This window comes from Carlito syrichta, unplaced genomic scaffold, assembly GCF_000164805.1.
Source record: "Carlito syrichta isolate Samal-C Ts95f unplaced genomic scaffold, Tarsius_syrichta-2.0.1 Scaffold288425, whole genome shotgun sequence".
In the NCBI taxonomy this organism is placed as follows: Eukaryota; Metazoa; Chordata; class Mammalia; order Primates; family Tarsiidae; genus Carlito; species Carlito syrichta.
Window position 1 is genome coordinate 17,172 of NW_007232521.1, and position 26,708 is coordinate 43,879.

General features: G+C 40.9%; 1 protein-coding gene across 1 annotated transcript; it reads left to right on the forward strand.

Moving 5' to 3' along the window:
• The first annotated feature begins 23,740 nt into the window (after positions 1-23,740).
• Positions 23,741-26,358, forward strand: GIMAP6 (GTPase, IMAP family member 6). The gene is made up of 2 exons (XM_008053761.1): positions 23,741-23,825; positions 25,422-26,358. The coding sequence occupies exons 1-2, from the start codon at positions 23,741-23,743 to the stop codon at positions 26,213-26,215; spliced, it is 879 nt and encodes a 292-aa protein (XP_008051952.1). The 3' UTR covers positions 26,216-26,358.
• Positions 26,359-26,708: the final 350 nt, after the last annotated feature.

Genomic DNA, 26,708 nt, shown 5'->3' on the forward strand with positions numbered 1-26,708 from the left:
ATCCTCTCTTATCTGCAGTTTCTCTTACTCCTTTTTTGCTCTGTAATGTTCTTGCTTCACTTGGGTCTGTTTCTGGATTACATCCTCAGCCCTTTAGTGCACCTTCTTAGTATAGCATCTTCCCTCATTCTCCCTCACCACATGCTGGACCAGAGCCAGCAGCTGTGTCTTCTGGGCCTCTTGCTCAACTCCTGTTGCCTTATTGTTGCATGCAAAGCAGTGACCACCAATCTTGTCTCTCAACTTTTGGAAGGCTTCTGGAGCTTCTTTCAAGTAATTATGAAAATTGATGTCACCCAATTCATCTTTCAGAGTGAATAAGAGAATCATGAAACTTCTAGCCCTGTCTCCAAACATTTTCAGAATCTTTTCTGTGGCCTTGTGCTCTTTCCCATTGTAACAACACAGTGGGATCACTAGGAATATAACGTGAGGCCCTGGGAAGGTCAGGAGGATGCAGCATACACTCTCTTTGCACATGACAGCATCTTGCTTTTCAGTGTCAAAAATGCCAGGCGTATCAACCACAACAACTTCTGTTTTCTTCCACTTGCTCCTCCCTTTCTTAATGTCTTGGTAATAGTTCTCGCAGCAATGCCAGAATCAAACACTTTCTCTTCAAGAATGCTGTTCCCTGTTGTACTGTTTCCTGCTCCAGTTTTTATCCACTAAGACAATTCTCAGTTGGGAATTTAGGAGTCTTGACTTCCAGGTCCTGGGACATCAAGGAAACAAAAGCCCACTATTAGAATCTACATCCAACAGTTTTCTCTGCAGAGTCTCCACCCCATCTCCCAGTGTTCTCCTCTGTGTCTGGCTGTGAGCAGCTCCCTGCATTACCACTGCATTCCCAGGAAGTCTACAGTAAGTCCGCTAGGGCTGGTACTCATCTTGCAGTACTTAGGCAACCGTCCTTACCCTTAATCTCCTATCTTCAGCCTTTCTTTTCAGGATTCATTTGAGCTTTTAAATCTGATTGTATGTAGTTATATAGCCTACAGAGGTGGAAATAAAATGGCTTCAGAAGAGAACTATGAGCTGCCACTGATAGCTGTTCTTAATAAGGTAGTACAAGAAGTAACACAAGGCTTGACACTGGGGCATGTGAAGTGAAAATGTACTTATTCATTTATTTCCAAAATGCAACATTTCCTGTTCCCATTAAGAAGCCAGGGAGTTGAGTTGAACAACCTATTTTATCCTTACGGCAGAGCTTGCAATGTTTGATAACCAGAATTCTGGGACAAAATAAGTATATTTACAAAAGTTATATGACTGAGAATCCTGGTATAGAAAAGCTAAGAGTATTTAAGAAAAAATGTGGATTTGTGTTCACAGTTTTATTTAGTTAGCATCAGAGTGGAAGACTCCATCCTAAGGGTAACCAGAGGGTATTAGTTGACCATAGGGAGGGGAGTAGGAATATCATAGGAGGTGATACCAAAGGCCAGTTCTAACACTGCAACAGTTTGCCAAAGTTGATAGGGTATGGATGACAATCCATGTGGAAGTTTGCAAATATAACTACAATATTCCCAACCCCGTATCACTGAAGCCAGGAATCTGAGGCTAACCTGGGCAACCTTTGTGCCTCTTCAAGATGTTGATTTTCTTCTTCCCGTCAAGATGCTGTCTGTGTCTTTAACCCTTGAATCTGGGTGAGCCATATGACTTGGTCTTGACAATAGGACAGTAGAAAGCATGATACAAGCAGGGACTCCCAAAATGTGTGTGCTTTGTGGCTTCCCTTCTCTGCCTGCTCTTCCTGCAATTGCCTTATGAAGAAGCCCGGGGTTGTTTATTTGATGATAATAACAACGCCTGGTGATCCCTAGCACCTTGGCCTGTCCAAGAGCCTGCTAACTACCAGACATATTCATGTGACTATCTAAGGTCATCCAGACCCAAGAACTGCCCAGCTGACCCACAGGATAGACAGCCAACTAAATGGTTGATGTTTTAAGCTACTAAATTGTAGGATAGTTTGCTAAACCTGCAAAAGCTCAACTGACATAGTCAACTTATATGGATAAGGGAGAAAAGGGTCGTGAGGCATACCAAGTGAGTCAGCCTGATTAATTTATTGGTTATAGTGAGACTACCAGGAAACAGGATATTGGGGACATTAGAGACTGGGGTGAATGATCAATTACTCCCACATTTCTCATTCTCAATCTTCCCCAGCATGAAGAGAGGGGCAGAAAACCATAAGAGAGGCTACAACCAGCTGCTCTGGTGTGATCACGTTATAGGAAGCAAGAGGTAAGAAACTGTGCTGAGCAGCCCTGGATTGATCTGAGGATATTTAATCGTGCTTCTACTTGGTTGTTATGGCCACATCATGAGGAATAGGTGTAGAGTCGAGAGAAATGACAGAGCAGAATAAATGAGCAGGAAATGTCTCTAAAAGGTTGAAAATACTTTCCTATCACTCCGAATGAAACTGGCTAGCAAAACAGGAGGAGCACCCACCCACCCTGCCTGCTTTCCTCTCTGGAGGCTTAGTCTGGGGAGCCCTAAGCATCCTCTCACCATGGCTGGTCCTTGGTTTGCTGAGGTTGGGATTCACACCAGGGTATCGGGAAGCCGTTGTAGTTTGAACTCCTGTAGATGAAATGAGAGACATAACCATGCTGTTTTAGGAAAATGAACAGCTGGAATCCCTTACCACTTGTAGCCTACATTTTATTTTGTGCCATAAACTTGCTACTTTGATTTTATTGCCCCATTTCCTGAACTCTCCCCAAATCTCCATTTTTAGTCTCATTTTTCAGATTGTTCATATTTTATATACACAACCATAAATGCTTCCAGTGCTTCCTCAGCACTGGTTCTGGTTCCTCCTCTTCTCTGTCCAGGATTCAATGATGGATGATTTTATACATGGTCTGTAATCTACATCTTCCTCAGAGTTCCAAACTCTTATATCCTACTAACCTTCTCCATGTGGCTGCTTCATGGACATCTCAAACAGAATTCTGCTAAAAGTGAGCCCTGACCTCCACCCCCAGCCTCTCCTGCCTCTGTGACTCCATTCAACCAGTAGCTCCTGCAGAACACAGGGCCATTTACAGCCCTTCTTTCCGCACTCTCTCTGAACCCATCTATTGATTGATTCTCCTTCTAAAAATTTGAAAATCTCTCATTTCTCCCCATCTTCATGCTAATCTCACCCACTATCATTTGTTTGCAATGAAACAGGTGCCCATCTCCCTTTCCATCCTTTTTCAACTCTACAATAAGATGTTATTTTAGAACTAAAATTTGATATTATTTTGTTTGCATTTCCTAGTGACTTCCTATTACTTTTCCAAAATAGTTTTATCTTCAGAATGGTCCATAAGGCCCAGAATGATCAACAACTTTCTCTCTCATACTGCTTCAGCCACACTGGCCTCCTCAATGTCCTCAAAATCCTCTAGCCTCTTTCCACCTCCAAGGTCCTTGCAGAAAAGTTCCCTCTCCCTGGAACAGTCCCCCTCCACCCAGTGCCCAACTCATTCCTGCTCAGCCTGCAGACATTGACTCTTCAGAGAGGTCTTTCCCAAGACCTCCACCCCTCAACACCACCACCCACCTGTAACACACTCTGATGTGGTCTACTTCATGTTTATCTAGTTGCACTCCAAGGGGGTGTTACTGAATACATATTACTATACAAAGATATTTGTCTGAGTTTTTACTGTGACCTCTTATACTGTAAGCTTTTTGATGGGAAAACATTGTGTGCCTTGCATTTCCCTTTATGCCCTGGGTATAAGCACAGTATCAGACAAAGAGTGATTCTCAATAAATATGTGTTAAATCCATGAATATTTGTAAAATACATAAATCTCCTTGCTTCTCTCCTTTCTCTGATTGGTCACTGTGTAAAGATCTCATCTGATCTGTGAAAATGACAATTCTTTTCTTATTGATTCTTAGTATTATAGGAACATGGCATTAATTCTTAATGTTTTCTTTCATGGCTACCTACAAATATTTGGCATTGGAGAAAGATGTTTGAAGACCCCTTATTGAGGCAGATTTTGACCAAAACAGATAGAAAACGGCAATTGTTAAGGACAGACTCACCATATGGAAAGCCATTGGATACAAACATAAAACATTGAAATGTCAGATATTTCTTTTGAAAAGAAAGATTATTTATTTTTCCCATGAGAATAAGGAGTAGGAAACAGGAAAAAGAAATTATAGAATTTTAAAAAATCAATTTTGGCAATTGATGTTAGGAGAAGGGATAGGATAACAGCAACAAGAAAACAGAGGGTCTCTGGGTATTTCTTAGCTGCCTTTTTCCAGAACCTGGGCTCTTTAAAGTGGCTCTGTTGATCCCAATTCAGATGCAAAACCAGGAGACTATGCTTCCTTAGGTTGTCAGCTCTGATGATGGAATTCTTCTTCCTCTGCTTAAAGAACTAACATCAATCAGTCTCCAACTTCTCCTGAACCGCAGAGAGTCACACAAGGTGGCATCTTCTTCCTCTTACTCCTAAAGAGGAACTCAACTCCTGGTAAACCTGGACTTTTCTAAGGAGGCTGTTTTTCTAAAAGGCAGCATTGAGCAGATAGTTATCCAGGTAATATGGCTTCAAACTGCAAAGCCTCCAATTCTGACCTGTGTGCAGGCTTTGAGGGGCTGCATATGGAGTTGTGCCTCTTACACATCTCAATGTTCTTTTCTCCACCATCCCCCAGAGCTAATTCTGTCCACGTACCCATCTTTATTCCTGGTGGAGTAAAAGTTTATAAATTCTGTACCTAGCTAAAGGAATAATTTATTTGTAAAGCAAGAATCCTCTGAGCAGAAGTCCCTGAAAATTTAATTTGTAGGTCTCATCCATCTCAGAACAGATTACAACTTAAAATTAGCAAACATGGGAAACAGGAACCAACAAGAAATATCTTCGAAGAACAAGTTTGCCAGGAGGCTTAAGACACAGACTCAGGGGGGAAAAGGCCCCTACCTACCAAATCTCACATTTTCTCCTACCCCCACCACACATACCACTAATTTCTTACCTGCAAAATCTGAGTCCTGCACTCTTCTCTGATTTCACAGGCCATGCTAAGCCAGGATATTTAGAAAAAGGAGTAGAGAGAAAATTAAGGGAGGAGCTGTCCATTCTTGTTTGTGCAAGGGACCTGCCCACCTTATCAGCCAGCAGCATTAATAGAACTTTCTGCAGAGATGGGATTGTTCTACGCTGTCCAGTATGTCCATTAGCACTTGAAATATAGTTAGTGTGATTGTAGTTTAAATTATTTTATTTTATTTCATTTCATTTCAATTTATTTAAAGTTGAAGTTAAATAGCGGCACATGCCTACTGACTACCAAAATGAATCTTACAAAGACTGCAATGAGAAAGGAAACGTGGGTCATGCTGTGACATTCTGGAAGAAACTTCTAGGTCAAAACCAGAGAGTTGCCAAATATTCTGAAAGACCCCTGAGTCCCTGAACCGCTGTTCAGCATAACAGGCCTCTCATCCAATGTTTGCTCCTAGTGCCTCAAGGTATGTCCTCTATTTCCAGGGTGTCTCCTCTCAGTCATCTGCTAGAAGCAAATGAAGATAAAGAGGATAAATGACTTTCATTTAACTGACCAGCCTGGAATGGTTACCTCATGGAATGATCATGGATACAATGAAATAATCTAATCATTGACATCTGACACTGTCTGCCACTAAAATGGAAAGTGTGAGAGTATTACAATGGGGTCCCAGGTCTCCAGTATAACTATTTTTGCCATTACAAAAGAGCTCTCAGTTTACCATTACACTCTATAACTGAGACTTTATTTAGAGTTGCATAACACTTTAGTAATTATGCAAATTGCTAACAATTGTAAAGGTAGACAAGAGATAAGACATAACCTTCTCTGAGGGTAGGTTGTGTAGAAAAAAGCAATAACTATCAAAATTTATTTTAAAAAAATAATTGATGGACTTGATAAACCCTCTTCCTACGTAAATCATGAAAAAGGGTAAAACCTATAGTATACAAATTACCAATATCAGGAGTGGGAGAGAGAATATTACTATAGATCTTACAAACATTAAAGGGATAATACTGGACTATAATCATGTATATCTATAAACAACAATTTAATAACTTTTATTTTTGAATTTTAGCCGATAAATAACAATAAACATTATTTTACAACAATATCAGAATCTAAATGATATCTTTGACAAAATTGGAACCTGTTTGCTTGGCTCAACTTTGCTTGTCCTGATAGACAATTTAATATAGGCTATGGACCAAAATTGGGGTGAAGCTGTTTTTATGGCAGTTTAATTTTTAAAGTTTTTGTATTGTTTCATTTTGTTTTTAAATAAGTCTTTAATGCTTATATTCTAGATAGACCTGGCTGAACTGTAAAACAAAATTTGTATTTAACCTTGAAACAGTGAGTTTAATCTAAATACCAGTAGCTTAGTTATCAGCAAATTTAAAGCAAGTAGAAAAATATTTAATCCTGTGAGCTTCGGAATTTTTTTGTTGTAATTTGCCCATTAGTTTTAAAATGTGCTAACCACATGAGCTTCAAAATTTTTTCTTGTAATTTGTCCATTAGTTTTAAAATGTGCACAACCACAGGACTTAATTTTTAGCCAGCTGGAGTTATAGAAAACCTGGTATATCTTTGAATCTCTTTCAAATACAAAACAAACAGTGAAACCAAAGGAAGAGACTGGACAATCACTGAAAATTTTAGAGGCGAGATAGTGAGGAATTGGTGCCTGAGCCTGGTCCCAGGGACTAAGATAGCGTGATGGATCAAGACTGTGCTGCTTGTGGAGAGAGCTTCTGTTGGCCGTGACTCCAGCAGTTATCTCTCCCTATCTTATGTGTCTTGTTTTCCCATTGAATGCTAGAGACAGTCATGGGGCCCCAGAGTGCTGGATGACCAATCCTTATTTGCGTCTCCTAGACAGAACTTGGCTCCCAGACAAGATGTCTGTGATGTTTTCTATGAGGCCCTAACACATCATGGGATCAACTCCCCTGACACTTTTGCAAGACCCTTAGTCACTTTCGAGTGTCTGTGTGCACAGCCTCTTATCTTCGACCTGGACAGAAGCCCAGGTTTATAACAAAGAGGGGCTTTCTTTCTCTGGGCTTTTGCCACTAGCCTTTACACACATGTGTACAAACACAGACACAAATCTGACAAGAACTTTGTGGCCATAAAATAGCTGCTGGCAGATGCTGATAGCCATTCAAAGACCTGATCTGATATGCGCACATATAACCAAACTTCAAGACTCAGCCCTCTGGGGTCTTAGGGAGTTTTAGTGTGCTTTTATTTCAAAAACAAAAACAAAACCAGAAACAGCACCAAAAACAAAGCCAGTTAGCTTACCCAAATTGCTTCCAAGCAAAAACCCTAGAGATTACAAAGTGCAAATATAAACCAAAGAATATCCTCAAAGCATTAAGACCGCATTTCCCTGGCACCTACCAGTTGGTCCAAAGGACCCAAATGGGAAACTGTCCAACTTCCCTGGTTTACATTCCGGTTTTTGGCTTACCAGTAAGCTCTCCCACTTTCCAAAGCTGAGTGCTCTAAAGTCCTGTTCTCCCAGCTCTGTCTTTGCAGAGGGATAGGTCTGTGCACACAGATGCTCTCAGGCAACTGAGGGTCTTGCAAAGGTGTCAGGGAGTTGCCCTATGTTGTGTAAGGTCTTCATAGAAAACATGATGTACATCTTGTCTGGGAGCCATGTCCCCTCTGGGGGGGAGCAAAATAAGGATTGGTCATCCTGGCTCTGGGGCTCTATGATTGGCTCCAGCATTCAAAGGAAAAACTGAGACAAATAAGGAGAGAGACAACTGCTGGTGTCACTGCTAACAGAAGTCGCTCCACAAGCAGCACATTCTTGACCCATCACATTAATTTAGGCCCCAAGACCAGGCTCAGCCACCAAACAGGCTCCAGCACTTCTCAGAGAGTACCTGGAACAAGAGAGCTCTGGAAGCCTCTGGGAGTCTTTGGAGAGCAGTCTCACCAACACTGGCCAACTGCAAGAAGCAAGGGTCCCAGAGGAGTCACCAAATGTTATGGTCCAATCCAAAAATCAGCTGTTTCCCTTGTGGTCAATTAAATATGAGAGGCAGAAAGCTGGGAGAAGTAAATAATTTAATTCTGTTATTATGGGATCAGGGAACAGGCTGTGTATCCACTAAAAACCTATTCATTTAAGCAGAGTTTTAACTAGTATTTATAATAAAACATGCAGTTGCTTATCTTTTTCCCATCATTTATTAATAATGACTATATTATTAATAATGTCTTATAACCGTCATTCAGTGTTTTTCTTAATTAGTGTTTAGATCTCAACCAGTTACTGTCACACACCAGTGCTCAGATTACAATTCTGTCATTAAAAAAAAATTGTAATTATCTTGAATAATTTGGGGCTGTGTACTTTCTAGTTGGTTACAGTTTTTTGCTTATACCAGGAGTTTTGGTTTATAAGGCTTGATTAAACATTATGTATAAATATATAAATTTAACACAAAGACATGAAAGAAAACAGTTGTCACTTAAAGACTAAGGGAAAAAAATACATTTCTGGGTGTTAGAAAGTTTCAGCAGAGACCATTAATCATCTAGGTCTAGCGGAGGCTTTTCCAGGGACATGCAGCTTTGTGTGTGTGTCTACTGCTTATCAGGGGACTCAGTGAAGATGGTTGTGTTCCCCTCAGTACCAACAACAGTTACTAGATCCAAGGACAGTGAAGGGGGACAAGGAAAAATGTTCACTTGTAAATTCAAACAACTTCTACATTTAGTCCAACTAAGTCTTTTGTATATGACTGCTTTAATATAACCAAAATGGTCTCTTTTTAGTCTGTGACAGTGCTGGGATAATGTCCTTCAGGAGGTGCCATATGCTCTATTCAGCTTCTCACATACTCAGGATTCTTGTCTGGGAATTCAGGAGTCATCTTCTAGAATCAATATGTGGATATCAGAGTGAATCTTCTCACTGTTAGTCCTAATGAGTTACATGAAATTGTGACTTTCCTTTCGCACAGCTTTAGGTTCTGTTGGTGCAAAGGTCTCAGTTCCCAAGAAAAGAATGCTTTCCCTAGTGAACACGGTTTCCTTATCAATGCTGGAATGTTCAGGTTATGTAGTTTTTCTTGAGTGAACCTTGATAGCTTCAAAATTTTCTTTATTTCATCCAAGTTGATTAACTTATTGACCTAAAATTGCCCATTATATTCAGTTTTATATTATCTGCAAAGAGGGATAACTTCATTTTTTCTTTTCCTATTTTGACACCCATTTCTTTGTCCTGCCTGGTTGCTCAAGCTAGGACCTCCAGTACTATGTTATATAGGAGAGGTGAGAGTGGGCATCCTTGTCTTGTTCCAATTCTTAGAGGGGAATGCCTCCAGTTTCTCTCTATTAAGTATGATGTTGACTACAGGTTTGGCATAGATAGCTCTTATTATCATGAGGAATGTTACTTTAATACCTAGTTGTTTGAGTATTTTTTATCAAAGATGATGTTGAATTTTGTCAAATGCTTTCCCTGCGTCTAATGAGATAATCATGTGGTTCTTGGTTTTACACCTGTGTATATGAGGCATTATGTACATTAATTTGTATATGTTGAACCAGCCTTGCATCCTGGAAATGAGGTCCACCTGGTCATGATGGATGATCCTTGAAATGTGCTGTTGTATGCAATTTGCTGGAATCTTGTTGGGAATGTTTGCATCTACAAGAGGGGATCCAAAAACCAATCAGGAATTTATTTATAAAAACTGTATAGTGATTTTTACATGTTTAAACTTCAGTCACCTTCAAAGTACTCTTTTCTGATGCAAATACACCTATCAAAACACTTTTTACATTGCTCAAAAGTTTTTGAACTCAACAATTTTGATGACTTTTAATGCTTCTGCCATTTTTTGTATAGCTCCTTCCACACTGGCAAAATATTTCCTTCTGAGTACTTTTTTATCTAAGGACAGGACTGTGAGAATCTCTGTAAAAGTGAATGTCCATAAAGATTCTCTGTATGAGTGGGTGTGTGCCAGTGGGTGAGTGAAAGTCCGTCTGAGGGGAGACTCGAGTTCATGCACCCCGCGCTCTACTCTGGAGGTGACTGCAACCCCCCACCACCCTGAGATTGGAACCAATGGTGCACAGGATGGTCTGCTATTCTTGGGGCTTTCCTGAGAAAAGGCTGCAGGATACAGCTCATCACCTAGCACCCGGCCCATACCTTCACCTGTGACAGCAGAGTGGCAGGAGCCCCAGATCTGTGGAGAGAGAGCAGGTCCAGGTGAGCTGCAGAGGAGCCCCACCACCAGTGAGAAAACACTGACCAGAGTCATTTTCTCTGTCCTGGGACCAGGCAGAGACCTGCATTGCCCCAGCCCCACCCAGCCTCAAACCTGGGACCTAGAGGTTATCTCATAAAATTCAGAGAGACAGATGCCAATTTCCATGCTGGAAAAGGCACAGGCATGTCAGATCTGGGCGGGAGACATAACAACAGTGGCAGCAACCCAATACAGCCTCCAACCCACAGTCTAGCTTCAGAATTGACAAAACCAGAGGATCCACATACGGAAGAATAGGAGATTGAGCAAATAGAAGTAAAAACTACCCCCTCCCATTCCTGAATTTAAAAACAGGTTAAAAAAGGTGGGGAGAGGGAATTCAATGCAAATGAAGGAAAACCAAAGGAAGAATATGGGTCTAACATAGACCCCTGGGAGGTCAGCCTCTGAGAATACAGACTTCAAAATTCAAACAACGAAGAACCCTCAGAATGACTGTTTTCAAACCACCAACCCTGATATCAAGACATAATAGAGAGAATAAATAGAATTGAGAAGTGACAAGAGGAAAGAATGAAGGAGTTGATAACTGAGATAACAGCAATAAAGAATATAATGAATGAAATAAATAACAAACTGATAAGCATGGAAAGTAGAACTAACCAAGCAGACGAAAGAATCTCAGAGCTTGAAGACCAAAATATGGAACTAAAACAAACTGTTAAAAACATAGAAAAGAAGTTTAAAAAGACAGAACAAAATCTCTGAGAGATGAGCGATTATTTCAAGAGGCTGAATCTAAGATTAATTGGAATTCCTAAGGCAGATAGAGAGACAGAGACCATCCTGGATCAAAAATTCCATGAAATTATCCCAGAAAACTTCCCTCATCTCATTAGTGATGTGACCATTCAAACAAAAGAGATTAAAAGAACCCCTGCAACACAACAAATGAGAAGAGAAGACCAATTCCTAGACACATAGTAATTTGCCTACACAAAGTAGGTATAAAAGACAAAAATCCTAAAGGCAGCAGAAGAAAAAAGTCAGACTACCTACCAGAAAAGACCAATTAGAATAGCAGCAGACTTACCTACAAAAACACTTTAGGCTAGGAAAGCTTGGAGCCCAGTCTTCAAGTTCCCAAAGATAAACAATTTCAACCAGAATTACCTATCCAGCTAAGCTAAGATTCATCAGTGATGGAGAATTAAAATCCTTCTCTGACATTCAATCCCCAAGAGCTTATGCTGCCTCCAGACCACCCCTATAAGAAACATTTAAGAAAGTATTAAGCACAGAAGTTAGGGGGGAAAAGAACAATGCCCTTCCCAAGAATGAAGGAAAGAGATTGAAAACACACATTAATCAACCCCAAAATCAAAATAGAAACAATAAACAAACAAAAACAACAAAAAAGCAGCCACAACAATAAACTGTATAAGAACCCCATGACAGGGATAAACTCTCACATATCAATAATTAGTTTGAAAATGAATGGACTAAATGCACCACTGAAAAGACACAGAATGGTAAAATGGATAGAATATCATGAGGCAACAATATATTGTCTCCAAGAGACTCATCTCACCAGAAAGGACACTCACAGACTCAAAGTAAGAGGATGAGAAACAAAATTTGAGGCAAACAGAAGGCAAAAGAAAGCAAGAGTCATGATCTTCATATCAGAAAAAAATATCCTGTAAGCAATCAAAAACTAAAAAAGATACAGAAAGTCACTACATAATGATAAAAGTTTCAATCCATCAACAAGAACTATCCACCCTAAACATATATGCATTCAACATAGGAACACCAACTTTCATAAAGCAGTTTCTAGGTAACCTATAAAAGATATTGACTCTAACACTATCATAGCTGGGGACTTAAATACCCCACTCACAACCCAGGCAGACCATCAAGACAAAAAAAATCAACAAAGAGATCTGGAACCTCAGTGTGAAACTTGACCAAATGAACTTACTTGATACCTACAGAACACTCCACCCAACAAATACAGAATATACATTCTACTCATCACCACATGGAACATACTCTAAAATCAACCACATCCTTCGCCATAAATCAAGCATAAACAAATTCTGTAAGATTGAAATACTGCCATGCACCTTTTCAGACCACAGTGGAATAAAAATAAATATCAACACCAACAAAGTTCCCCCCAAACCCACAAAGACATGGACACTAAACAGCATGATGCTAAACAGCTCCTTGGTCAACATGGAAATCAAAACATAGATTAAAAGATACCTGGAAACAAATGAAAATGAAGAAACATCTTGGGATGCCATTAAAGCCATACTAAGAGGGGAATTCATATCTCTATGAACACCCATGAAGAAATTGGAAAGATTACAAGTTAACAGCCTAACAAATCACCTTAGGAAGCTGAAAAAGAAAGACTACCAAAACCCTAACTTCAGCAGAAGAATCCAGGTCACCTAAATAAAAGCCCAAATTTGGGACATTGAAGACAAAAGTATAATACAAAAAAATCAACAAAACAAAAGACTGATTCTTTGAAAGAAAAAACAACATTGATGGACCTCCAACTAAACTGACCAAGAAAAAGAGTCAAAAAGCCCAAATAAACACAATCAGATATGCAAAAGATCAAGTCACAACTGACCCTGAAGAAATACAAAAGATTATCAGAGACTACTATTATACTTGTATGGAAAAAAATTGAAAACTGAAAGGAAATGGAGGACTTTCTGATATCACACAACCTTCCCAGGTTGAAACAAGAATAAATCGAGACCCCATATAGGCCATTAACAATCCAGAGAATTATGTCTTAAGAACTTTACCTACCAAAAAGAGCCCTGGATGAGATGGCTTTCCAGCAGAATTCTACAAAACATACAAAGAGGAACTGATATCAATACTATGGAAAGTATTCCAAGCAATAGAGAAATATGGAACTCTCCCCAAATCATTTTATGAAGCTAACATTACATTGATACCCAAACCAGGTAAAGATCCAACAAAGAACGAGAACTACAGGCCAATATCCATAATGAACATAGATGCTAAAATTCTCAACAAGATCCTAGCACACTGGATCCAACAACACATCTCAAAAACCATCCACGACCAAGTAGGCTTCATTCCTGGGATGCAGGGCTGGTTCAACATTCACAAGACCATAAACATAATTAAATACTTCAACAGATGCAAAAACAAAAAGCAAATGATTATATCATTAGATGCGGAAAAAGCTTTTGATAAAATCCAGCACCCCTTTGTGATAAAACCCTCAGACATCTAGGCATAGATGGAGCATACCTCAAAATAGTAAGATACGTACGAAAAACCCACAGCCAAGCATACTGCTAAACAGACAGATATTGGAAAAATTTCCCCTGAAAAGCAGAACAAGTCAAGGATGCTCACTCTCACCCCTCCTGTTCAACATAGATTTGGGAGTCCTAACTAGAGCAATCAGACAAAGGAGATAAGGGGTACCCAAATAGTTAAAGAGGAAGTCAAGTTATCCCTCTTTGCAGATGATATATTTCTGCAAGAGACCCAAGAGAATCTGTCAAAAACTTCCTGCACTGAAAAAGGACTTTGGCAAGGTCTCAGGGTATAAAATAAATGTACAAAAGTCAGTCACATTTCTAACATCAATAGCAAGCAAAGAAAAACCCAAATAAAAAGCACAATCCTATTCACAATAGTCACACAAAAAAATCAAATACCTTGGCATCTTCCTAACCAGAGACATGAAAGATCTTTACATTGAAAACTATAAAACACTACTCAAAGAAATTAAAGGTAACTCAAACAAATGGAAAAATATTGCACGCTCATGGATTGGATGAATCAACAGTGTTAAGATGTCCATCCTGCCCAAGGCAATCTACAGATTTAGCACAATACCTATTAAATTGCCAGCAGCATTCTTCTCAGTGCTGGAAACAGCAATACAGGAATTCATATGGAAACTTAAACAACCACAAATAACCAAAACAATCCTCGGGAAGACAAAAAAAAAAAAAAAATAGTGGGAGCTATCACATTCCCAGACTTTCAACTTTATTATAAAGCTGCAATAATCAAAACAGCCTGGTATTGGTACAAGAACAGGCATATAGACCAATGGAACAGGTAGAGATTCTGAAGCAAAACCTTAATTTCTCAATCAGGTCATCTTTGACAAAGCCTCCACCAATAACCACTCAGGAGAGGAGAACCTATTCAGTACACGGTGCTGGGAAAACTGGCTGACCACATGCAGAAGATTATAACAAAACCCATACCTGTTACCATACACAAAAATCAACTCTACATGGATCAAAGACCTAAATGTAAAACCTCAAACTATAAGAACCTTAGAAAATGCAGGAGATAGCCTTATTGAAATTGGAACTGGGAACCAATTCCTGATCAAAATCCCAAGTGCCCATGCCATAAGAGACAAAATAGTCAAGTGGTGCCTCATCAAACTGAAATCCTCTGCAAAGCCAAAGAAGCCATCTAGAGGGCAGGGAGACAAACCACAGACTGGGAAAAAATATTTGCCAACTATATGTCTGACAAAGACCTAACATCTAGGATCTACAAGGAACTCAAATGTGCTGAAAAGAAAAAAATAAACAACCCCATTACAAAGTGGACAAAAGATATGAATAGACACTTCTCAAAAGAAGATATACAAACTGCCAACAGATACATGAAAAAATGCTCAACCTCACTAGTCATCAAAGAAATGCAAATTAAAATCACATTGAGATACCACCTAACCCCAGTCAGGATGGTTGTCATCAATAACTCAAAAAACAACAGATGCTGGAGAGGATGCAGGGAAAGGGAATACTTCTACAATGTTGGTGGGAGTATACAATACAACCTCTGTGGAAAACAGTTTGGCAATTCCTAAAAGATCTAAAAATTGACCTTCCATATGGCCCCACAGTCCCCTGACTGGGAATATACCTGGTGGAACTCAAATTACTTTATGAAAAAGATATCTGCACATGTATGTTTATTGCAGCATTGTTCACAGTAGAAAAAATATGGAACAGACCATGCTGCCCATCAAAAGAGTACTGGATAAAAAAAATGTGGTATATATACATGATGGAATATTATGCAGTCATAAAAGACAAAATTATGAACTTCACAGCAACTTGGATAGACTTGGAGTCTATAATACTGAGTGATGTATCACAGAAACAAAGAACTGAGTATCACATGTTCTCACTCATAAACAGACCTTGAACAATTATCATAATACTATAAGAAAAGATTGGCAGTAGCAGGAAACTGTCGGGGGTGTGTGTGGAGGTGGGGTTGGTCATAGTGGGAATCTGCCGGGAGAGGAGGGATCACACCTCATCAACAAGGATACCTGCATAATGAACATTTGTATACCTAACTCTGAATTGCATCCCACATCTTTAAAATAAAAAATAATAAAAGAAAAGCCATCTGGTCCAAGGAATTTTTTTTTTTTTTTTTGGTGGGAAGGTTTCTTACTATTGAGTCAATTTCTTGGATTGATATTGGTCTGTTTAGAGTTTCATTTTCTTCCTGTTTCAATACTGGAGGTTTTGTGATGCCTGGAATTCTTTCATTTCCTCCAGATTTCCTAGTTTACTTACATTCTGATGTTCATAGTAATTTCTGATAATATTTGTATTTCTTTAGTATCAGTTATAATATCGCCTTTAAAATTTCTAATTGTATTTATTCAAATTATCTCTCTCTCCTTCTCTCTCTGCCTCTCTCTCTCTCTCTCTGTTAATCTAGCTAGGGATCGGTCAATCTTATTTATCCTTTCAAAGAACCCTTTTTGTCTCATTGTTCCTTTGTCTGATTTTTTGTTGTTGTTCCTATTTCATTTAGGTGTGGTTTTATTTTAATTACTTCCATTTTTCCAGTAGTTTTGCATTGGATTGCTCTTGTCTTTTCAGCTGCCTTAGCAACATTAGACTGTTTGCTTGCGAGCCCCTCTATTTTCTTGATATGTGCATGCAGTGTTATAAACTTTCCTCTTGGCATTGATTTCTTGGTATCCAGAGGTTTTGGTGTGTTGCATCTATGTTTTCACTTGTTTCTAGGAATCTTTTTATTTCTACCTTGATTTTTGTGTCAACCCAAAAGTCATTCAGAAGCATATAGTTTTATTTCCACGTATGTGTGTTTTTTGGAGAGTTTCCTAATAGTGATGATATGTATTTTTATTCCACTGTGGTCTGAGAAGATGCTTGGCATAATTTTGACTCTGACTTTTGTTCATGCTTGGTTTATGTCTGAGTATGTGGTTGAACTTGGAGTATGTTCTGCGTGCTGATAAGCATGTATATTCTGTGGTTGTTGAATGAAGAGTTCTGAAGATGTTGTTAGGTACAGTTGGTCAAGTGTTGAGCTAAGTTTCCAGATTTCCTCGATGATTTGTCTAAGGCTGTTAGCGGAGTATTAAAGTCTCTGTCTATAATTTTATGACTCCAGATATATATATATATCTGACATAGGAACACCCAGATTTGTAAAGCAATTGTTAATTAAACTAAGAGAAGACATAGACAGCCATACAATTATAGACAGCTTTGCTTCTTAGTTTTATGGTTAATTTGTGTGGTCTGTCAACTCTGTGCTTGTCTATGCTTTTGTGATGGCTAGAACTATTCTTTCATCACATTGCATCTGCTGGGCACTGGAGAGGAAGGGGGAGCTTCCTTGGGGCACCAACCACTTCTGCAGAGTGTTTAGCCTTTCCCTGGGAGGGTCAACTGCTACTGTAAGGGGCTTCTAGGAACTGGAGTTTCCCAGGCTCCACATCGCTCCTGTGTGGCTCCTGCCTGTGTTTCTGTCTCCATTTAAGGCAGTCCTTTGTGCTCTGCAAGTGCAGAAGGGTAGAAGGCCTGGGCTGTCTTTCTCTTGGCTGAAACTGCAGAGCCTTGTGTAAAGGATGTAGACAAGAAAAGCTGTCATTTTCACTCCCTACTCCTGTCTCCAAGGTGCTCTCCCAATTTCATGTCAGGGCCACTTCTAAGGGTGTCTGGGACTTGGAATTGTCCTTCCTCTATGCCCTCAGGTAACCATCTGTAGAGCTCAACTTGGATTTTCAGGTTGACCATCAAAGCCCTAGATCCACTTCTCCATATGGGATTATTTTGCTGAGAGCTGCCATCGTGTGATGTCTTCAGTCAGCCATCTTGACCCTCACTCTGATGTCATTATTTTAAAAATATCCTAATATCTATAACAGGTCCCATTCGTCTATTGTATGATAAAGTGTCTGAAGTGAGCCTGATGGTCATGCGGCTCAGTAGTCCAAAGAATAATTCTGCACTGTTATTATATAAGAAAGCCAGCATCCCAGATCAGTGGAGATATATGGAAACTGTAATCAGCCATGTTGAAATAACTAATAGCTAGCTGGAAAAACATAAAACTGAATTCATTCCTCATCCCAACACAAGAAATATGCCAAATTAGAGATTTCTTTGCAAAAAAAAATTGAAACTACAAAATATTCAAAGAAACATTAATTCTTTCACAACCTGAGAGAAAAACTTCTCTAAATTTAATTCAAAATACAGATGCAATAAGGGATACAATTGATGAATTTGAATATGTTGGGGAAAAAAAAACTCGTGTGGAAAATGCCACCAATACTATAAATAAATTAAAATCACAAATACGAAATGTGCTATAATTTCCAACTAATAACAGAAATGGTTAATTTTTTTAATGTAAAGGGTCTAAAATAAAGGGAAATAAGACTAACAATTTTAAGAAAAATAAACAAGAGATACAAATACAATTCACAGAAAAATAAATTCAAATGGACCCCAAAACCCAGGAATTTATTAATTAAAAAACTGTGTATTTACCCTTCCATGTTTAAACTTCAGTCATCTTCAAAGTACTCTCTGTTTGATGCAATACACCTATCAAGATGCTTTTTCCACTGCTCCAGTTTTTTAACTTGTCAATTTTGATGCTTTTTAGTGCTTTTGTTGTTTTTTTGTTTCATCTCTTCCACATCAGCAAAATGTTTCTCTTTGAGGACTTTTTACATCCAGAGTAACAAAAAAACGTTGCTTGGGATGAGGTTGGGTAAATAGTCAAAAACTGCTGAACACTCAACACGGTGTGGGCAGGTGTGCTCATAAATAACCCATCATGAAATGAGCAAATGCATTGAAAGAATCTCCAAAAAAAAAATTAACTGAAGCCAGACGTGACCTCTCACAGCAATGCTAGCTGGTACACTAATGCCAGTGGGTTCCAAGACCACTCACTTAGTGGGAGAGGCCTGTAGTATAAGGGCCCACACTCCAAAAAATAATTCCAGTTTCTTTTGGGTCCCCCTTCATGCATAAAAAGATGTTTATCTTACATAAGAATAAGGAAATAATAAACTACATTTGCAAACTACGCATCAGACAAAGCCCTAATATCTAAGATCTACAAGGAATTCAAATGAATTAAAAGGAATAAATATTATTAAAAAGTGGGCAAAAGGCCCAGCTTGGTGACTCAGCCTGTAATCCCAGCACTTTGGAAGACGAGGCAAGTGGATTGCCTGAGTCCATGGGTTCGAGACCCACCCAGGCAACTTGGCGAGACCTCGTCTGTACAATAAATCAAAAATTGGCCAGGCATGGTAGTGAACGCCTGTAGTTCCAGCTACTTGGAAGGCTGAGACGGAAGGATCGCCGGAGCCCAGCAAGTCGAGGCTGCAGTGGCTGGGAGCATGCCACTGCACTCCAGTCTGGGCAACAGAGTGAGACTCCAACTCAAAAAAAAAAAGTGGGCAAAAGACATGAATAGATGCGTCTCAAAAGAAGACATACAAGAAGCCAACAAACATATGAAAAAAAGGTTCAGCCCACTAATCATCAGAGAAATGCAAATCAAAACTACAGTGAGATGCCACTTAACTCTGGTAAGAATGTCTATCATTAACAAGTGAAAAAGCCTCAGGTGCTTTTGCAGTTGTGGAGAAAAGGGACCGCTTCTACACTCTTGGTGGGAATGTAAGTTAGTTCAACCTTTATGGAAAGCAGTGTGGCTGTTTCTCAAAGAACTAAAAATTGAGCTTTCATACTATCCAGTGATTCCTCTCTTGGGAACATTCCCAGAGGAACATAAATTGTTCTACAAAAAAGACACCTGCACACGCATGTTTATTTCCATTCTATTCACAATAGCAAAAACACAAAACCAACTCAGATGCCTATTGAAAGTGAATCAAATAAAGAAAATGTGGTATATATATACATGATGGAATGCTATGCAGCAATAAAGAACAAAATCATGGCCTTTGCAGCAACTTGAATGCTAAGTGAACAATAACAGAAACAAAGAATGGAATACTGCATGTTCTCACTCATAAGCACGGCCTGTACGCTAGCCACATTAGCACAAGACTGGGATTGGCAGATGCTGGGCACTCCTAGGAGAGGGAGGGAGGGAGAAGGGGAGAGGCTTATAGCAAACAAAAAGTACCTGGCCCACTACCAAAGGGAAAGAGGGCCATCTAGAAACTCAGACCCCACCTTCATGCAGTCTACTTACGTAACATAAATAGATAAATGGAGGCTGACTAAAGGGGCAGCATGAGGGATGTCAAAAGAATGGAGCTGTCCTGTATTGAGCTGTGGATTAGATTCATAGGCACACTTAGGAAGAGTTTACTCACATTTTTGTGATATGGCGTTTTCCTTTCAGGCATACTGCACAATGTTGTGTTTTTTGAATTCTGTGGTCCTTAGTCACTTCTGTTTTTTTCTGTTTTGTGTTTTTGTTGAGGTAACATATACATGGAGTAAAAGGTTCATATAAGTTTATAGTCAGTGAATTGTCACAAACAAAAGAATGTGGGTAACCAGCATCCAGATACATTCACAATCAAAGACTGTGAATGTTTCTCCAGAAAAGAAATCACCAAAATGAGAGTCAGCAAACAAAACAAAAGAAAAACAAAAACCAACATCAGATTTACATTTTATGTAAGTCAGGTTGGGTCAGATTATGTTGCAGTAACAAACACTCCCAAATCTCAGTGGCTGAACATGAAGCTGATCACTTGCTTGCTCAGTTAGCTGTAGGTCTGGGTACCTTTCCAGAGTCAGTGTGTAGAAAATGGCACCTATTAGGATTCAGAATGGTTGGGTAGTTTCAATTGTTGGTGCAGTAATAATAGTCTAACTACATAGGCAATAGAAGGAATGGTAAAAGACAAACACATGATCTCTAAGAATTAATCCTGTTGAAGAATTTATGGAATAATTTAAAGTAGAATATTAGAAGAATATGTACTATGTAACAATTTTAGTAAATATATCATGAATATCAACTAAAAGAAAACAAGAGAAAATTAGAACTACTCTATCCGAGTGAGAGGAGTTTTGAAGAAATCTTAACATTTTAAAATCATGTGATAGCAGTGTCATCACCTATGCTCAAATACTCTCAGCTTCGTCCTTCAGTGGCCTTCTTTTTATTAGGGTGGTCAGATCTGTTGGTAAAGTTCTAGGAAATGTGTTTTTGAGGATGCTGAGGTTTGTTAGTTTGTTTTTTGTTTGTTTGTTTTTTCCTCCCTTAGCCTGTCTCTAAAATACTGTCTTCCCCCAAACAGTGCTTTCTTTAATCTTACGTTTAAAACATTCTTTTGCATTTGCCCTCTTGTTAGAGTGCAAATCTTCTAGGAACTATGACATTTGGCATTATCTATGATTTATGACTTAGAGAGAATGAGTATCAGAGCCGTCCTAAGAGAAAACATTTAAAGGAAGGAGGAATTGGGGGAAGAAGGAAGACAGTGATTGTTTGCCCTGGTACTAAAGCTAGTAGTTCCCTGGGAAGGGGACAAGGATAAAAAACTGAGATAAAAAAAAAATGAGATCAATAAAAAGTCACTCCGCTTGACATAAACTTTTCTGAGAGACCTGCTGCTTTGTAAGCCCCTGAGTTCTAGTTATCATGGTTCAGGATAGAAATGATCCCCCCCCAATAGTATTCTTGGTTTTTTTCTGTTTCCAAGGCTACAAAATGCAAACAGCATGATCTTCTGACTCAGGAGGGCCAGACCCCGTGTTCCTACCTACTTCCTGTTCCTCCCATCTCCAGCGGATGCTGCTGTTACAAGCACAGTTCTCCGGCAGAGCTCTCAGATCACAATTTGCTGAAAAATATAAGCAAACATTGACCTTGTCTTCCACCTGTTCCTACATCTTGAAGCTTTCCTCTGCCTCCTCCATTCACTCCCCCAAGGAGGTTACCATGTATCAGCCCTAAAGGGAGAGAGAGAGGTTTACAAAGTACGTGGCTCTTCCTGTTGTTCGTGGGTTGGCCCAGTGGTAAGTCTGAGTGTGTGTGTGTGTTTACATGTATGTGTGTGAGGGGTGTGTGCATGTCACGTTTGGATGTGTATGTGTTGGTATTTGTGTTATATATGTGTGTTTAGTGTTTGTGTGTGTGTTTCTGTTGCATGTGTGAGTGCCGTTTGTGTATATGTGTGTGCTCTGTGGGTTGTGTGTGTGTGTGTATGTACATGCATATTTTTGTGATGTGATAGAAAGAGCTCTGACCAACAAATCAGGAGAACTTTGTGCCCTGTGACAAATACAGTGCTAATTGTTTGGCAAGATGCTTCTGTGAGTTTTGCTTTCTTCCTGACATGACAAGGGTGGTAATATATGCTCCATCTTCTGTGGTGGAGAAAAAAATCACAAAGTATGGCCAGTGTGTGAGGTGTTGTTTAGAGTGGGGTGTAAGGGGGAGGCACCAAGGTACCCCAGGTCCAGATCCAATCTCTGGGCCCTGCAAGGATACAGAGCAGAGTCCATAAACTTTGCCCCCAGATGCCTCATGCCCTTTAGCCCCATCCCACCCAGACATTATTTTCTGTTAAGCTGCCTGTCCATTCTCTCTAAAGGAGGAATGAGACTATGTTGGTGAAGTGCTGCCTTGGTTTCTACCAGGGTTATAAGGAAACCAGGGACAAAGAAACTGTGAGACCACTAGTTCACAGATTTTAGGATACACTGACCTCCGTTTGATAGGTGAAATACTGTGTTCTTCCCAGAATGTGACTGTCCAGATCTGAGTGAGGTTGTCCACCTACTTTCTTTATCTTCCTGGAAAGTCACTAACCCTTCCTGAGCTATCTCCTTTCCCAACCCGGCACTTTAGAGCTGACTTTTACTAAATAAAGACATCAATCATAAAGTGAGATCCACATTGGCCTCCCACCAGCCAGTTCCTGGGATTTGTCAAGAACTGGAGTATATGTGAGGTGAACAAAGTAGGACAGGCATCCCAAAATGTTGTGGCAATAAGAAAACTGTGTTGATTGAGGTGCCCCTGAGATTAGGTTTCCCCACATCCCAGTGTCTTCAACTGGGTCTGTTTTATCTGGCTATGAACATCATGCATGATCGGGCATGTAGTTTCCTCCCCAACCCACAGAGAAAATCAAGCAGATACAACACAACAGATTCTTGACACAGAGAACTGTGTTAGTCCATGAAGCCAGGATGCATTGTTCTCTCATGGCAAGGGTGGCAGGAGTTCCTGGTTGGGAATGATATGGCCCTAATATGCAAAGAGGATGAAGGATTGCTCTAAAACATGTTACAAAATGTGTTGGGATCTAATAGGGGAAAAGACCATCATGGGCATCTAGTTCAGGCCCAACATTTACATTGATGGGATGTTGAGTCCTAGGCAGATATAACTGATGGCCACATTTCCACTGAGCACTGAGGTCTCCAGCTTCCTTCTAGCCAGGCTCTACCCCGCATTGTGAAGGTCCCTGAGGCTGTCATCTTCCTCATAACAGGCCACCCAGTCAGCCCCCTGTATCCTACCTGCTGAGCCTTCTCCAGAGTCAAGTCCCAAGGCCCACCCAGCTGGCCCCTCCCAGTAACTTCCTGCTCATTCATGGCCATCAGGCACACTAGACCACAGACTAGAAACACACAGAATCATGTCACACCTACTTCTGTGCCTCTCCATCTCTTCCTTTCCCTCCTTTTCCCCCTCCTCCTCCTCACAGAACAGCTCCAGATCCTCTGCCTATCCAAATTCTTCAGATTCCAGGACTGGTGCAGCTTTCTCCATGAAATCTCCTACACTCATGATGGAGACCACAGTGGGGTGGGAGAGAGAGAGAGAGGAGGGGGGAAGGGGAGGGGAGTGGGAAAGGGAAGAGGGGAGAGGGGGAGAGAGGAAAGAAGAGGAGAGGAGGAGAAAATAGGGTCTCTAAAAAATCCCTAAAGCTGGCAGAGAGTGTCTCATTTGCTTCCTCCCCTCTCCTCACTCAGTTCTCACTCCCATCCCTAAACTACCCCAAAACAAGTCCTTCTGTCAAGAGAAAGGCAAAAATGAGGTGCCTATTGGAACCCAGGTGGAAAGTCAGTAAAGCATCTTGTTTTCTGTAGATGGAGAAAGAAGAATATGAACAGATTCCCCAGGAGGATCCTCCAGGAGAACTGTCCCAGGATCCTGAACGAGAACTGTCAGGAGGTAACATGACTCCTAGTAGAAATGGCATGGGAGAGGAGAGAGGTGCAGATGGGGAACATCTGATGTGCTGGTGGGACAGTGTTCTACCATCAAAATATGTTGGAGAGGCACCTGACATCCCCGGTCACAGAGACTTACCCACCTCAGCCACCATCACAGAACTTTGGGGGTAGTAATACTCTTATCACCAGTCAAAATGAAGGAAAAAGGCCTCCTGGTAGCTATGGTGGGCAAATGGAGGCAAGAACTAGTACCAATTACTAAATCTTTATGACAATCCCCCCCCCCCAAAGTGTCTCTACATTGTTGGTTTTCCCCCTCAGGATGAATGTGATGAGAGTGGGTGTGACTAAAAGACCTTGGACTGTGGTTTGAAAGCCAAGAGACCCTGCATGGGTGTTTGGCTGGCTCAGAAGTGAGAGCTGTCAGGGTCACAAGGTTGAAATTGCCCATGTAAACAAGCAGAATGTACTTGGCTGCTGCTTAAGATCTGGGCTTAGCTTTCTAGAAGATTTCCCTCCCACAAGAGCTATATAGCTCAGGGTCACATACTTAACTTTTGTGGGCTCAACTTTGTCTTCTAACCTGGGGAGGTGAGACAGAATTTAGAAATTCTGGAAATCCAGTCATTTCCTGGCCAGAAGAGATGATTTGTGACTCATTATGTATTTTAACATGAGTGATTTTTTGCTTTATAAACTTAAATGGACTGAGTCATCTGGGAAAGGCCATGTTAATCTGTCACACAGGGATATTATCAATAGATGTGTTAACACCTGTTTAACCTTTTTGTACAGCAATCAAATTTATACGTAAACTTTAAAAATCCTCCCCGGAGCTCAAGTGATTTATTTGGCTTTAGCTAAAGTCCACTGATGTGTGCTTATGTGTGCAGATGGGAATTAATGTCTTCTCCCACCTCTGCACTGTCTAAGTGGGCAGGGATAAATAGCCACCATCCACGCTTCCTTGAAACTCCTGCTCATTCACTCAGATTTCTTTCTAGCCACCTGGGCGAAACTGGAGGGATCCAATGTCATCTGTTCCTGGGTCAGCCAGCTGAGGGAGGCAGGTAGGCAGCAGCAAAAGCTGCTAGTACTAAGGAGATTCAAGAAAAGACCGTGCCCTTACTGCCTTCAGGAAACTTAGTGCTCTGTTATCTGAGATTCACTGATGTCTTCGGTGGGGAACAGACTTGGAAGCCAGCTATTATTTGTCCCCTCTTTATGGGTGCTCTGAGTCTAGGGACTTGCAGGTTCAGAAGAAGGGAATTCCCTTCCTACCTTCTACTCCAGTCATATCTAAAAATCTCAGTATTAGGTTCCTGGGTGTTTGGCTGGCATCTCCAAGTCTCTCTTAGTTGATATTTCTGATATTCCTCTGGGTGAGAGTGTTTAGCCACACCTGCAAGAATGTAGGCTACGGGTGGGAGCCCAGGGAAGGTTTCAGGGCAGATACTGGCCTTTGTCTCTCCTACCCAACCTATGTGAATCTGTTTCTGAGGTGCTAAAGCATTCCTAGGGACTTCTGGTGAGGATAAATAGGGTGGATGGGCCCTAACCCCAGTTTTCTCTTCTTCTCTTTTGATACTTCTAGGTCTGAGGGAGAAAGAACAAAACCCAAGAAGACTGAGGCTCATTCTTGTGGGGAAAACAGGAAGTGGGAAAAGTGCAACAGGAAATAGCATCCTTGGCAGGAAAGTATTTGAGTCTAAACTCAGTGCCAGACCTGTGACCAAGAACTTCCAGAGAGGAAGCCGACAGTGGGCTGGCAAGGAACTTGAGGTGATGGACACACCTGACATTTTGTCTCCTGAGATAGCAGCAGAGGAGGTCTGTCAAGCCATCGTCCTCTCCTCCCCAGGTCCTCATGCTGTACTCCTAGTGACACAGCTGGGCCGGTTCACAAAAGAGGACCAGCAGGTGGTCAGGCGCCTTCAGGAGGTCTTCGGAGTGGGTGTCCTGACTTACACCATCCTGGTGTTCACCCGGAAAGAAGACCTGGCAGGTGGCTCCCTGGATGACTATGTGCGAGAGACCAAGGATCAGAGCCTTGCCAGGTTGGATGTGACGTGTGAGCGGCGCCACTGCGCCTTCAATAACAGGGCTGATAGGGAGGAGCAGGAGACGCAACTGCAGGAGCTCATGAAGAAAGTCGAAATAATCCTGTGGGAAAATGAAGGCCGTTATTACAGCAACAAGTCTTACCAATATACCCAGCAAAGCTCTCTGCTTAAAGAAGTGCAGGAAAAACAAATACTCCAGGGGCAAGGATCTGAGGAAATGCTCAGCAAAGAGTCCTGGCTGGAAGGGCTATTGCAGATCCAAAAGGAATCTGAGAAAACCCACCAATGCCTTCTGGGGAGGTTTGACTTTTTAAGCCCATGCTAGGCTTGAGCCAGTGGTTCCCTCAGCCCCTGCTCCACATGTCCGCCCCCTGGTTGCTTGCATTCTCATCCCATGGAGCACTGCTCTGTCTCCAGGTCATAGCGCCTGGTGTGGTGAGAGAAATGTGGGGCTGAAGGCCCAGGTCCAGAGTGCCCAGATCACAGCTCAGGTCCTTCATTCCTTCTTCCAGAACATGCGACTTCTTCTTCCTTTATGCCCCAACAGCATTCTGTCTATGAGAGCTTCCATCTCATTGGCATTACATTTCCTAGGATACTTGTCTGTACCCTCATAGAACCAAAGCTCCTTGAGGGCAGGCCTTTGTCTTTTCCTTCCATGGAACTCCCACAGCTTCCTGACCATTGAAGCCAAGCTGTCTGGGTTGGTGCAGCAACTCTGTGTGAACCATTGGTCAGATGACTTCACATCTCTCGTTCTGGCCCCATGAAGAGGGCAGGTGTAATGACTGTGAAGTCACCTGTTGTCTGGTGGGTAG

Coding starts and splice junctions, on each gene's coding strand:
- GIMAP6 (XM_008053761.1), top strand. CDS start 23,741: ATGGAGAAAGAAGAATATGAACAGATTCCCCAGGAGGATCCTCCAGGA. Junction 23,826..25,421: donor TGAACGAGAACTGTCAGGAG/GTAACATGACTC, acceptor TGATACTTCTAG/GTCTGAGGGAGAAAGAACAA.